The 13,888-nt window shown below is 30.9% G+C and overlaps 2 protein-coding genes across 5 annotated transcripts in view; both read right to left on the reverse strand.

The window, feature by feature from the left end:
* Positions 1–618: 618 nt before the first annotated feature.
* On the reverse strand, positions 619–2,650 carry LOC107437725 (zinc finger protein 28). Its single transcript, XM_016049814.4, has one exon. The coding sequence runs from the start codon at positions 2,327–2,329 to the stop codon at positions 1,328–1,330; it is 1,002 nt and encodes a 333-aa protein (XP_015905300.1). The 5' UTR covers positions 2,330–2,650; the 3' UTR covers positions 619–1,327.
* A 4,235-nt stretch (positions 2,651–6,885) lies between these two features.
* Positions 6,886–13,888, reverse strand: part of LOC107437726 (fasciclin-1) — a 480,484-nt gene continuing 473,481 nt past the window's right edge. For 2 of the 4 annotated variants that reach the window (XM_043039551.2, XM_043039552.2), the window contains exon 14: positions 6,886–10,290. In XM_043039551.2, the coding sequence (XP_042895485.1) occupies positions 10,088–10,290 (203 nt within the window). In that variant the 3' untranslated portion in view covers positions 6,886–10,087. The remainder of the gene's footprint in view (positions 10,291–13,888) is intronic. The other 2 variants (XM_071184976.1, XM_043039553.2) reach the window with 1 other exon arrangement.

A 13,888-nucleotide genomic window follows, 5' to 3' on the forward strand; every position in this document is an offset into this window, starting at 1 on the left:
GTCATGGAAGTTTTCTAAGTGAAAAATTTATATTTTTAATGGTGGATATAAAAAAAAGCCTTTTGCATTCAACTTTTTCCACAAAATAAAACAATTAAAAATACAATGTACTAAAAGTTGTAGTTAAAAAATGTAATCAATGTTATGTAACATACTGTAATTGTGGCAAATATGTGAAATTCAACTATAAGCTGAGTTAACTTCCTTAAATCACTAAATGAAAAGATGACTAATTGTCCATATATATGTCCCAAAGCTGCTCAAAGACCAATAGAAAGGCCTCAGAGATTTTTAGAAACCAGTTATGAGTAAACTTGTCTATGTCACACACACACACATATATATACATATATATTTAAGTGAAAAATTTATACTGTACTAAATAGTTGTAATTTAAAAAATCGAATTGTTAATTTGTTTTCAAATTTAAGTCATAAAAATTAAATAACAAATTTTTTTCTGTTTACTTTAGATATAAATAAATAATCTTGTATCTTTCATTTAATTCCTTATAAGGAAGTTTCCATCACATTTAAATCAATATAAATTTGTAAATTTACTTTGATAACAAATAGTGATAAACAAGTATAGCACGAATAAAAATATGAATAACAAGAATAAAAATGAAAAGTTATTTATTGACACTTAATTACAGATGGTTCTCTTTCATCAGTGTTTCGATCCAATCTGATTAGCATACATTTTTTCACTTTATTAATTCTTACACCAATACACAGGGACTGAGAAAAATAAAATTTTAGGAACCAGCTTCTAGAATTATTGTGATGACTTTATCACAATTACTGCAAAGTAAAAAAAAAACTATTTTCCACAGACATGCTTGACCATTTTTTAATAAAATGGGTCACATCTGTAGCTTTTCACAGTGAAGGAGTTAAAAAAAAAATCAAATTCCGCAATAATTTTAGGAAATATTTTAAATTGTAATTCTTATAACTTTATAAAACAAACTATAAATATACACTAAAACTGTAGGTAAATTAATATTGTTTCCTTTAATGTAAGTATTAAATTAGAAATATACATTAACACTGTCTTTAAGTTTTAGCTTTAAAATACTATCTATAGTTCAATAAAATTTTTAAGCTAAGATCAAATGAATTTTTTTCTTAATGAATCACCCCCGTTTAGAATAGTTTAAACGTATGTAGTAAAAGAATAATATTTGTATGTTGGGAAAGTTAGTTGCCAGGACGACCTGGCACCTGGGATTTGTTGCTCCCTGATAATATGTTACTTAAAAATTTTTTCTAATTTTTAAGATAAATTTTCTAGAGGCTTTTTTCTTTATCTCCAGATTTTTTTTTTACAAATTGACCATTTTGTTAGAATTACAAGAGTGTCTATTAAAATTAGACATATTCACATAAGATTTATCACACACTTCACAATAAAAACGTTTTTCACCAGTATGAACAAGTAAGTGTCTATTTAAATGAGTTTTCTGAGAAAATGTTTTATTACACACATTGCATGAATAAGGCTTTTCTCCAGTATGAACTACAAAATGATCATTTAAATAAGTTTTGAGTCTAAATTTTTTATCGCACACACTGCATGAATAAGGCTTCTCACCTGTATGAACAAGCGAGTGTCTATTTAAAAGAGTTTTCTGTGTGAATGTTTTATTACACACAGTGCATGAATATGGCTTTTCACCCGTGTGAGCCACATAATGTTCATTTAAATGAATTTTACTTGTAAATCTTTTACCGCATACACTGCATGAATGAGGCTTTTCTCCAGTATGTGTATAATAGTGCCTAGTTAAATTAGATTTTTTTCGAAAAGATTTATTACACACACTGCAGCTAAAAAGTTTCTCTCCAGTATGGACAAGAAAATGATCTTTTGCGCTGCTTTTCTGTGAAAATGTTTTATCACATACACTACATGAATAAGGCTTTTCTTTAGTATGAACAAGATAGTGTTTATTTAAACTAGAGCTCTGTGTGAATGTTTTATCACACACACTGCACGAATAAGGCTTTTTTCCAGTATGGATAGCAGAGTGTTTCATTAAATACACATTCAGTGAGAATGTTTTATTGCATTCACTGCATTTGAAAGGTTTTTCTCCAGTATGTGTAAGAGAATGTCGATTTAAATAATCTTTATGTGAAAAGGTTTTATCACACACATTGCATGAATAAGGCTTCTCACTAGTATGAACAAAATAGTGTCTATTTAAATGAGATTTTCTTTCAAAAGATTTATTACACAGAGTGCACGCATAAGGCTTTTCTCCAGAGTAAGCAAGAGAGAGATTATTTAAACTACTGCTACATGTTAATGTTCTGTTACACATGTTGTGTGAATAAGGTTGTTCTCCCGAATGAACAAGATAATGTTTATTTAAATTCAATATAAATATTTCCCAGTTGTGAGCCTTTTCAATTGTGAAAATTTATTCAGAATCTTATCCTAGATGATCTAAGAGAGATATCCTGAAAGCCAAAGTAAAAATTGCATTTATCAATGAAAGTAAATCATCAATAATAGGAATTACTTTATAAAACGCATTAAAAAAGTGATAAAAATGAAACTAACGATTCGCTTGTAATGTCATTTGTTTGTTTCTTTTTTCGAATTGCCTTATGCAGATATTAATTGATTGAAGTTATATCGAGCGGTATGCTTCACGCTTACAGCTTTGACAAGCTCACTAACAGAATAGAATTATTTAATTTGACGTCATTTGGATCTTTTTATTCGAATACGCCCTCTAGGAGTCAGAAAGTTTAAGTTGTAAAAGGGAACACATATCTTGAATAAAGGAGTTAATGAATGATCTTAATAAGTATAGATCCAACAAATTTATAAGCATTAGCTTACTTTTTGTTGGGCAAGTGTATTGGGATCGAAATGGGCTGCAGGTGGTGCAGAGCAGTCACGATAGTTAATCGCAACTTTCGAACACGCCATCTGGGGAGAAGACTGGTTCCATGCCTTTGACTTTTCTCTCTTCCCTCTCCTTCTCTTTTCATTTGTATGGAAATGTACTACGGTATTTTTCCTTTTCTTAATATTCTTTGGTTTCTTAAGATTTTCAGGTAAAATTCACAAAATGTGCTCTATTGACTGTTGAAAAGTGGTTAGACACTTAAGCTTAATTCATTTTTAATTCTGAAATCGATTTAAAAAATATATGTTAGATACCCAGATGCCTGGCTCCTTCTAACTACATAAAGAAGGAGCATATTATAATTGTTCATAAATAGTAGTAGTTGCAGAGAGAGTAAAAAGGGTATAAACTAAATGTTTTTTTCTAACAGTATATTGTCTCTTTCGAAAATTAGATGTCCCGTATATTTTTCAAATTATCGTGCTACAAGGATAAATATCTCATTAAAGTTTGGACAATATTAGTAATAAGAACTAAGATGTATACAGTGTATCCCAAAATGTGACGGGTAATTTCAAGGGGTAAAAAAAGGCATAAACTTATCACAGAATATGGGGTCGTAAACCACTACAAAATCTTCTACAAAATTGATAACTGCAAAAAGATTGTTTGATAATATATTGCAAGAAATGTTCAAAGAGGCACCCGCTAACTACAACAACAACGGTCTACAACGACATAAAAACGATCCTCAGAGCTTCAAAGCGAATATTATACTATCGCTTAATTTACGTAGGACAACAAGTGACCTTTACCTTTCGTTTCTCTTAGATTCACAACTTGCATACATTTTTTGTGTGATTTTCCTCACTCGATGAGGTTTGCTTTGCAACCACATTTCTTATGGTAATTTTACATCTTCCTGGTTCACCGTTCTGAATTTATGAAATTTTTGTACATCCTCTGTATGATTTAAATTAAGAAATTCTGCGGTTAGAAAAAGGTAACAAAAGAAACCACATGAGTGGTAAGTAATGTGTTAATTAAATTTATGTGCCGAACTTAATCGGCTGAAATAAATCTGAATTTTTTTTGCCGCTTTCAGTATATTTCACATAAACATCGAACACAAGTTACTTTTCGTATAATTTAAAAACGGTTAAAATATAAAACTTAAACAACATAGCGAATGTTAAGAGCTGAATTTTGAAGAATCACAAGTTTTAAATTTGAGACCAAGGCATCAATCCATTCCAATATTTTGATTTTTTTTTGCAGCTTTATCGATAATCCGTCCATTTGAGGGTCAAAAGAGAAAATAAGTAATCAGAAATATTTGAAAAAGAGTTGTGCAAACAGTTTTCAGTGTCGGTAAGCGATAGTAAGCAGCTGTCGTGGTTTCGAATATGGTTAAATAATGTTTAAAGCTGAGTATTAAGTGAGACTAAGGTGAAATGATCGAGCAAAGTGATATGAAAAGAACTGCTTAAGCAGTGTCGAGGACTGCCGAGCAATGATGAGCTGGATTTTTAGAAAGCGAGTTAGCCCAATATCTCCTAGAAAAAAGAGGCCTCAGGGCGGGTTCCCGTAAACAAGAAATTTGATCCTTTAGTAGTCCAAACATAATGACATCTTTCGTGTTTCATCCTACTGAAGTGAGTAGCTTAGTAGCTCGAACGTAGTGACATCTTTTTATTTCCCAGTCTCCACTGCGCGGTTTATGTTCGTTTCGTTCTCAGGTATATTTTCCGTACAAAATAATACATTATCAGAAATATATTAAATGATCAAGGTATGTCTCACACTCGTTTACCACTATTACATTTTCCCCTGATTATTCTTTCCGTGAAAAATCATGTGGGTTAATTAGTAACACGCAACTTTATGCGGTATTAATTTGCAATGAGATAGTTTTTATAAAATAATCAGTTTATTTAGAATTTTTTTCCTACATTTTATTTATTTCAATTGATTAATCTTGTATAGTGGCAAATTTAGGAAACACTACTGCTTAAACATATTTTAAGATTTTTTAAAATTCAAAATGCGGATGCTAACCTTAGGTATTGTTTATAGCAGTTGTAAAATGTGAACTTTCGAAATTCGATTAACTTTTTTGAACTGACATTTAATATTGATTTGTTCAACTACTTTAGAAAATAAAAACAAAATTAAATTTAGTTAATTTTGTTAGTTTAGTTAATAATTCATTTCTAATTAGGTCAATCGTTTTTGAAACAGTATTTTTTCATAATTAGAATATAGTAAAATCATTAATTGTTAGTTTAATTATTAATTGTCGATTTAAATCCTTACTAACCCGCAGTTCTAGACATTTAAAGCGATCCTATATNAAAAATAATTTTTCCGCTAAGAAAATGCAAAAAAAAAGAAAAAAAAAAAAGAAAAAAAAAAAAATTCATTTCTAATTAGGTCAATTGTTTTTGAAACAGTATTTTTTCATAATTAGAATATAGTAAAATCATTAATTGTTAGTTTAATTATTAATTGTCGATTTAAATCCTTACTAACCCGCAGTTCTAGACATTTAAAGCGATCCTATATAATTTAATGAGGTGTAATGACAATAAAGTTAAGTTAAGTTAGTCCAATTAAAAACTTCACAGCATTTTTATCAGGTCTAACGTATCACGTCTAACACAAACAATTGTATTAAATTCGTTATCTAACGTATTTAATACAATTTTTTATATCTCTCAGTGGGCGAGGTAAAAATCATGGTTAATAGAATTTATTAAATTAAAAATCAAATGGTAAAGCAGAACTCTTTAACCGCATTAAATCCCCATTGAAAAAGGAAAAATTGCATTTATTCATTTATTAAGTTTTACCATTATCGGAAGTCATTATGGAGAAATCTTCACAGGAAGGCATTGGCTCACATTGGGCTATCTGAAGAAATATGATAGTTAATGATAAATCCGTTAGTTTTATCGTTAATTAATTAATTTATTAAGTTTTATCATTAATATTAAAATGAAACTTTTTGTGATTTTTATTCAAGGAATTACTTTTAGACTAAAGTTAGTTCCATTCTTAATTTACTTACGTTTTTTATTAGCAATAATAGATTAAATAATAAATTTTGTGACTTGCCTATACCACCTTCATGGAGTGTTTAAATCAGCCTGGTGTCAAGGGCTAGTGTATTCTAGTGTGTCAAGGGATAAAAATGTATTTTTTTTTTTTACAAAAAATTGTTACAAAAAGTATATTTATTTCCGATTCAGTTTATGTATGATTCAGCTTTAAAATAAAGATAAGAAATCGAAATTTTGAAACAAATAACAAAAATATTAGATGAGTTCAAAATAATTATCATTGAGCTATTTTGGAAAATTTATAAACATCGTCCACATTATCCCTCCTCTTCCTTATGTTGCAGTGATGATATACACAAATAAAATGCAAAACAACACAAAAAGCAGTAAAATCCATTTATTTAAAACATTATTCATTTTCAGGTTTTCTTTATTTTGCCACTTCTCAAAACTTGCAAAATAAAAGCACATTTTCAAACCATCAAATATAATTTCTCTTTTTTTAAATTTTTATACATTTTTTGGTAGTTTAGTTGGATTATCGGAAGCTCTCCCCGACGTCCAACTTAAAACCATTTAACTGAAATTTTAAATCATCTTACAGATACTGAATCTCCCAAAAACGATTTCTAAAAAAATAATTTTTTTCCCTTCGCATCCAATATTTGCCATAACGAAATACTTTTTATAAAACTTAGAAAGCATCATGTAATTTTAACAGTTTTAAACATATTTGATAATTTGGAGATTGAGATTTTTTTGATATTCTATTATCAAAGATAATAATGTAGATTGATTAAAAATGTTTAATACTCAATTTATATATTCTTTTAAAATCAAATGCTAATACAGTGTTTACATATTAAATTACAGTACAGAACCCGTTATCCGGAAATCAGAAAACCGGAAAACCAAAAAACCGGAACGAAATTCGATAAATTTTCCCGCCATTTTAAAAAAAATTTTTTTTTTCTTCATAAGATTTTAGGATTTTTTTTTCTTTTTGGAAAGATGTTTACCTTACTATCATTTTGGAAATAATCATTAGTGTATTACTTCGCTTTTTCTTTTTTTTAAAATTATTTCCAAATATAATTTTTTTAAGTTGGGTTTAACAATAAAAAAAAACGGCTTTTTGTAGCGATTCGGAAAAATGGAAAAATCAGTTATCCGGAATAGCGATGGTCCCGATCGTTCCGGATAATCGGTTCCCTACTATTATATAAGGCAATAATAAATGTTCAACCATAAATGTTTCGGTATTCTTAAAGTATTTGTACATGGTGTTTCATAATCTCTGCTTTTAACCCTTTGCATATGGTGTGCCATGTTGTACCATCCGTTAGCAAAAGATTAATATATATATTTAGAGTCCTTGTTATAAATTAAGGAATAAAATAACCTACATATTAAGGATGACAATAAGCGGGAAACAAAAATATTATTAAAATATCGCGAATTACTGTAAGGGTCTATGACAAAAAATGTGATAACAAATTATCCAAAAAACAGTTATTTTTTTGGAAATAGAAAATTGGTGCAATTAACTATTTTTATTTTCAATCTTCAGTTTCAATCGATAAAAAGAAATTTAAGATTTTGTTTGCACATTGGTACCTTGTAGAGTTTGTAATATGGTTAAAAATAAGAGTTAATTTTTGAATTTCCGGTATATTGAGGCTTTTGTTCTGTATATATAACAATACATTTAAATGATCTAACTATGTCACTTAAATTTTCGAGCATTATAATTCACGTAAAAAAGAATTTCGCAGAGAAAAAAAATTTTTTTTTTAGTCACATTCATAAGATTTTTTTTTAGTCACAAAGACCCCATACCCCTACTTGACCGTAAATCCCAGAAAGCAGGAATTTATGATGAAGTATAGCTTTTCCAAAAATACAAAAATCTACAAAATGAAAATATTAGTAAAAAAATGAAGCATTTTTAGCATTTATTTATCAGATCAAATTTTTTTTGTGTCTATTATCATCATATGTAACTTTTATTTGAATCTGCTATACTGCCAAAATAATTTATTTTAAATAAAAATTTTAGGCAACGGAAGAAAATTCGCATTTGATTTGAAATATGTCATACAACTATTTTTTTTTTCAAAATGGAGAGATTTAGCACTTTCAGGTGGCATCCCGCATGATCACGTACGTAGATTCTTTGCAAACTCCATAGAAAACCGAGGAAGTTTTGTAGCAAATGCGTTGCTTAAATCGTACGCACGTAAGCGTGCAACACAGGACCCTCCATTATTCCAGTCTTCAAACACATTCTATAGTTTGTCTTCGACAAAATCTGGTGCAGTCTGCTGCGATGGAAACAAGAATGGCGCATTCAGGGAGGGTAGCTTCTCTTTAATCTAGGGCTAACACAATAGACAGAAGAAAAAGATTCCCTTTTTCTCACCGACCCTAGCCGAAACATGTGCTAAACAATGACCCCACACCCCCAACTTGAAATAGTTATACTTCGTTACCATAGTCACCGCCACGGGTCCAGACGAATGGCTAGGAGAGTTCTTACTTTAGACAAACTATAATTCACATTTAGTTTTTGCTGGCGTGTTGCATCGTTTAACTTATAGATATAATAAATAATTTCCAAACAATAACTTTACTTTTTTGAAGGGATATAAAGAAGTCAAAAATATTTGAGTTCTATTTTTCTGTTAGGGGTTTGTGAGTTTAAATTATTTGACAATATAGTTTTGCTTACATATATAGTAAACAAATCATTTCAAAACAATAACTTTACTTCTCCAAACCACAAGAAAAGAGACAAATAAAAATATCTGAATTTTTCTGTTTTGGTTCGAGATTTTGAATTGTTTCACAATGCGTTACATTTTTTTTATTACAGATATAGTAAGTAAATAATCAAAAACATTATTTTTACTTTGCAAAGAATAAAGAAAGTTAGAAATTTAGAATTATTTTACAATGTGTAATCGCGCTCAGAATACAAATTAGAGATCAACTTCACGAATTTTTTTTTCTGTTATAAATACAGTCGTAGAAAATAGTCCTTGCACATGCGAAAATGCCAATCAGGCCAAACGCCTTATTGGATTTTCAAAAGTTCCACAATAGCATAGTCTCAAATTAATCGTATAATAACACCCAAATATATATATCACCACCTTATTTTCATAAATGACATGCAGTTGTAGTGTGCAGTTAGCATCTTAACGAAAATGCGTGTTTGTTCCTCCACAATATATACAAGATAACACACATCAACACATAAAATACACAATTAATTGTAAACGTTACAGTTATACACATGAACTGGTCGTCGAAATTTTTGAACGTTTGCCAACGAGGACAAGTTACAATTGATCTTGATCATTTGACATTAAAAATAATTTTTTTTTACATTGAACAGTAATTAAAATGTATTTATAGACAAATAAAGCCATTTTTAACTAGTAAAGATTTAAATTATGTTTTTTGATAATATCCGTATTTATAAAAGCACAAAAATTGTTTGTTAAAAATAAGAACTCTTTGGACAATTTTTTCAAGGACACTAATAACAATGTAATTTTAGTGGCTTTTAAACAATTTAATTCACATCGTAATAAAACAATTAACACTGATAAACATTTCACGACTGGGCAACACAACTGATTCCAATTCAAACATAGAAATATTATTCTCAATTTTTAACATAACAAACTTTGATACAGAAGCTTTTCACATTTTCCTGACACAATCAAGTCTCTTTTTTTTTCTCAAGATTGTTTGGACGTTCATTATTATAAATATTTTATTATTATTATTACTTTTTTTTTCTTCATTTCACTCTACCAACTTCGAATTCTAGTTGCAAAGCATGTTTTTTAATAGCTCCTATTTGTTATATATGCATGTTTAAATAACTGGCCAGACTAATTTTTCGGCGCACAATCGAATAATTTCATCCAATGGAACCAAATTTAATTTTCAATTTAAATGTTTGAATATGGCATAAACATGTTCCCAAGTTGTCCAATATGTTCTGAACACAGGTTCTCCGGCATTGAAAGCCATCGAAGCACACTTTAAGTAAATAGAAACTTCAATTTCTGTTCATCTTTTACTTGAAGCACTTTGTTCCATTTTTGTGTGCTGGTGTGTTTGTTCAGTCTAAGTATTTTGGTCTTCAGAAAAGAATAGTAACTAAAATAAAAGCTAATAGGATTGGTAAGAAATCAGTGCTCTGAGTACCGATGGGTGAACCTGATTTTGTAAGATCTCGCCTTTTCATCATGACGCGGTCGATGACGTGGATGACGCCATTCACAGCTTGTATGTCTGGGCGGATGATGCGAGCTTCAATGCCTTCCCATTCTAAAAGAAACTCACCTGCAAAAAGAAGAAAACAAACAAACATTATATATTGAAACATTCCATGAGTAATCCATTGCAACACCGACAACTTATTTGTGTTTCATATACTTTTAAAACTGTAAAAAGTATAAGCACAGGTATTTCATTTGAAAATTCTCTATCGCAACGCTCGAATACGCCATCTGGGGAGAAGACCGGTTCCATGCCTTTGACCATTCCCCTTCCCTCTTCTCTTCTTTTTCAATTGTATGGATGGTGTTTTCAGTAGAAATGTAAACAATAACAATCTCGAGCTGTATGCCTGCTCTAGTTCCGGTTAGAAAGTTTGCAGCTGCTTACTACATGTTATTCTGCGAGGCGATATTTTACACGGATAATTTTGTTTTCAACAAAATAAATAAATTAGATAACTTATGAGCTCAAATCTGCCGTATTTCATAAGATATTAATATTATTATGTAATTCTGGTGTAATTCTGGTGAGTTTGAAGTGAAAATTTGTTTTAGTTATTTAGAGATATGTTGTTGAAAAAGGTGACATGGTTGCTAGATTTTGAATAACTCGCTTTTTTGGCAGTCTTGATATGACCTCTTTCCATAAGTTTATTACTGTTTGTTCTTGTTGCGAGCTGTGCGCCATCTTACGTTAGTGTTAACACTTCTAACATTGAAGACACAAGTATTGTTAGCATTGTAAGCACAAGTAATAAGTATAATCAAATACATTGTTTGCAAGAATCTCAAAACACAATGATGCCAAATGGCTATAAAATACAACGAAAACAGTTACCCGGAAACCTTAGCGGTACCGAGCTTGCAGCGTTCCCTAGTGCAGAAAACACCATCCATGGGAATGTACTACGATATTTTTTCTTTTCTTAATACTTTTCGTATTTAATTGCGAAAAATATTTTTTAAAATTTCCATGACGCTTTCTTTTAGAATTATGTTTAATGTAATTTTCAGTTCCATATAGTTTGCTAAATTAAAAGATTTTAATCTATTTAAAAATCAAGACATAAACTAACGTACTGCCTTCTTCTATGACTCTCCACACGCTTATGGTGAAAACATGCGAAGTGTTGCTATAGGTAGAGAGTTCTGTTCTTCGCCACCCGTAGCCCATTTCGATCTCCAATAAAATATCTCTTCAGCTTATTTGTCAGAAACGGAAGCAAGTACATTTTTCTAGCACCCAAAACAAGAAGCTCTTCGTCAGGTAAACAACACGTAACTGATAACTTAGAATAAGGTTAGAAGCGAGAAAAGTATAGCTGCCAAAGAAAAATATGTAAGGAAAAACAAAAGATGACGCGATAGCTTTTGGGATGGTAATTGCAAAAGAATGCAAGCCAAGGTAGAATATATTTCCATACATCTTTTCCTGTTTCTAATTTGTTTTTAAGTTTTAATTATTCACGTGGTGTCTTCTTGACAAGACGCGTCGTATTGAGGGGGTTCAAAACATGCAACATGCTGAACTCCCTATCTTTTTTGCTTGAAGCAGAAGCTTTTATTGTCTAGTATATTATTTCAGTGGTCGCAGGGTCCTATTAAAAACAATATAGTGGTACATAAAAAAAGATGCATCAAAGTACAGAATACGAGGCAATAACCCTTTACCTTATAAATAACAGTTTGGAGAAAATCGAGCAATAGCCTTTTGCTATGAAAGCATTAGAAAATGCCTGGTAATAGGGCACTTATTCCTGCTATGTTATTATTCTGTTTATCCGGTTATTATAAATAGAGCATGGTGGCAGCCGTGATGGCTCAGGTGATAGAGCTTTCACCTCCCAATGAGGTGAGCCCAGGTTTGAATCTCAACGGTGGCTGGCTGATGGAAATTTTGTCCTCGGCTCTCAATATCTATCGTGCTGACGGGAAATATTCTCTCTAGTAGATGGATCATGGGTTATCTTGGGCTTGGTCATGGGTTACATGGGCAATCACCTTGCCGTCAGGCGAAACCGTGGGAGTATTTGTGGGTTTTCTCTCCAAGTAACACAAATGAGGGTTTTGTTTTACCAAAAAGTCCTTCACGAAGGATAGTTTGTCCCAATGCTTGATCCAAGAGCTTTAGGGTTGGATTCAAAGGTAGACTGAGTTGAACATTTATAGTCGTAAAATCAGAATTAAATCGGCTTTTCAAAACCGGTTATAAAATAAAGCATGGTGGTTTCCAAAAATTTGTGCTTTTCTTATTGAAAAAAGCTAATTAAACATGAAGTTACTTTTTTGCACCAAGGAAATACTTTCAAATAATATTAATAAATTATAACCATGCTAGATAAAAGTCTGAGATAATTGCATCTTATGATTTGCCGGTTTGTCATTTGGAATTGTTTAGGCAAAGCAGGAAATATTTACTGATTTAATGCTTTATCAGACGATTTTTGACATATTCCATGCTGGATTTCCAGCTTTGAGGGTAACATGTCTTCAGTGAGCTTTTTATTTCGCACATTGCTTCCAAAATCGCGAAAAACTTAAAACTCGTGTTCATGAAAATGGACATAGCTCAATATTGTTGCCTTCCTTTGTCTTAAACACTCTTTTCAAAATATATAAATTTTCTTAATGCGCTTGAGTTTAAATATGCATAGGTAAGCTAGTATGTTTATTTCATGAATTATGCCATTTTTTAAAATAAACGTATGTAAGCTACTATATCTATTTCCTACATTATGCCATTTTCTTAAATATAAGTATATAAACTAGTAAGTTTAGTTCCTTAATTATTCTATTTTCTTAAATACACGTTTTGAGCTATGCCAATTTTTTCTAAAACTCATTTTGAACTGTATCCATTTTTATAAAATTTCCATATTTCAAGCTATGTTCAAAATAAAACACTCACTGAAAATATGTAACTTTCAATAAAAAATCTCTCGTCTATTGTTCTAGTTTTAATTTAAAAAAAGTGTCCAGAACAGGTTTTATAAAATAAATATAAACTAAGCGGTTGTTAGTTGTTTCGTCAAATAAACTTTAAAAATGAAATAACTGAGTTGACGGTATTAATTGTTTTTTGAAAAAAAAGTACACTGACAGTTTGTCACGTAGCGAGTTAATGATTTTTCTCATCTCGTTCAATTGAGTTATATTTCTTTGAACTCTCTATAACTTTATATATATACACCGAAGAGCCATTACATTATGACCACCCTGCTAATAACATGTAGGACCATTTTTAGCTCTCAAAACTGCTAGCACCCGTCGTGGCATTGATTCCACAAGGTGCTGATAGATAGTCTGAGGTATCTGGTACCAAGCGCTCACCAACTGGTCCTGTAATTCCCTCGCATTGCGAGGGGGTAGCGAGGCAGCACGAATTCGGTTTTCCAAGTAGGACCACAAATGCTCTATTGGATTAAGGTCAGGTGAATTTGGGGGCTAAGACATGACTTGAAAGTCACTGGAATGTTCCTCGACGATTCGACCCTTCTGACATGGTGCATTATCCTGTTGATAAACACCATCCCTCGCAGGAAAAACGGTTGCCATGAATGGGTGAACCTGGTCTGCAACTATGTTCAAGTAGCTTACAGACGTCGGGGATTGTTCTATGAGGATTATGGGTCCTAATGTGCCCCATGAAAACATTGTTCCTG

Source organism: Parasteatoda tepidariorum, chromosome 9 (genome assembly GCF_043381705.1).
Source record: "Parasteatoda tepidariorum isolate YZ-2023 chromosome 9, CAS_Ptep_4.0, whole genome shotgun sequence".
NCBI lineage: Eukaryota > Metazoa > Arthropoda > Arachnida > Araneae > Theridiidae > Parasteatoda > Parasteatoda tepidariorum.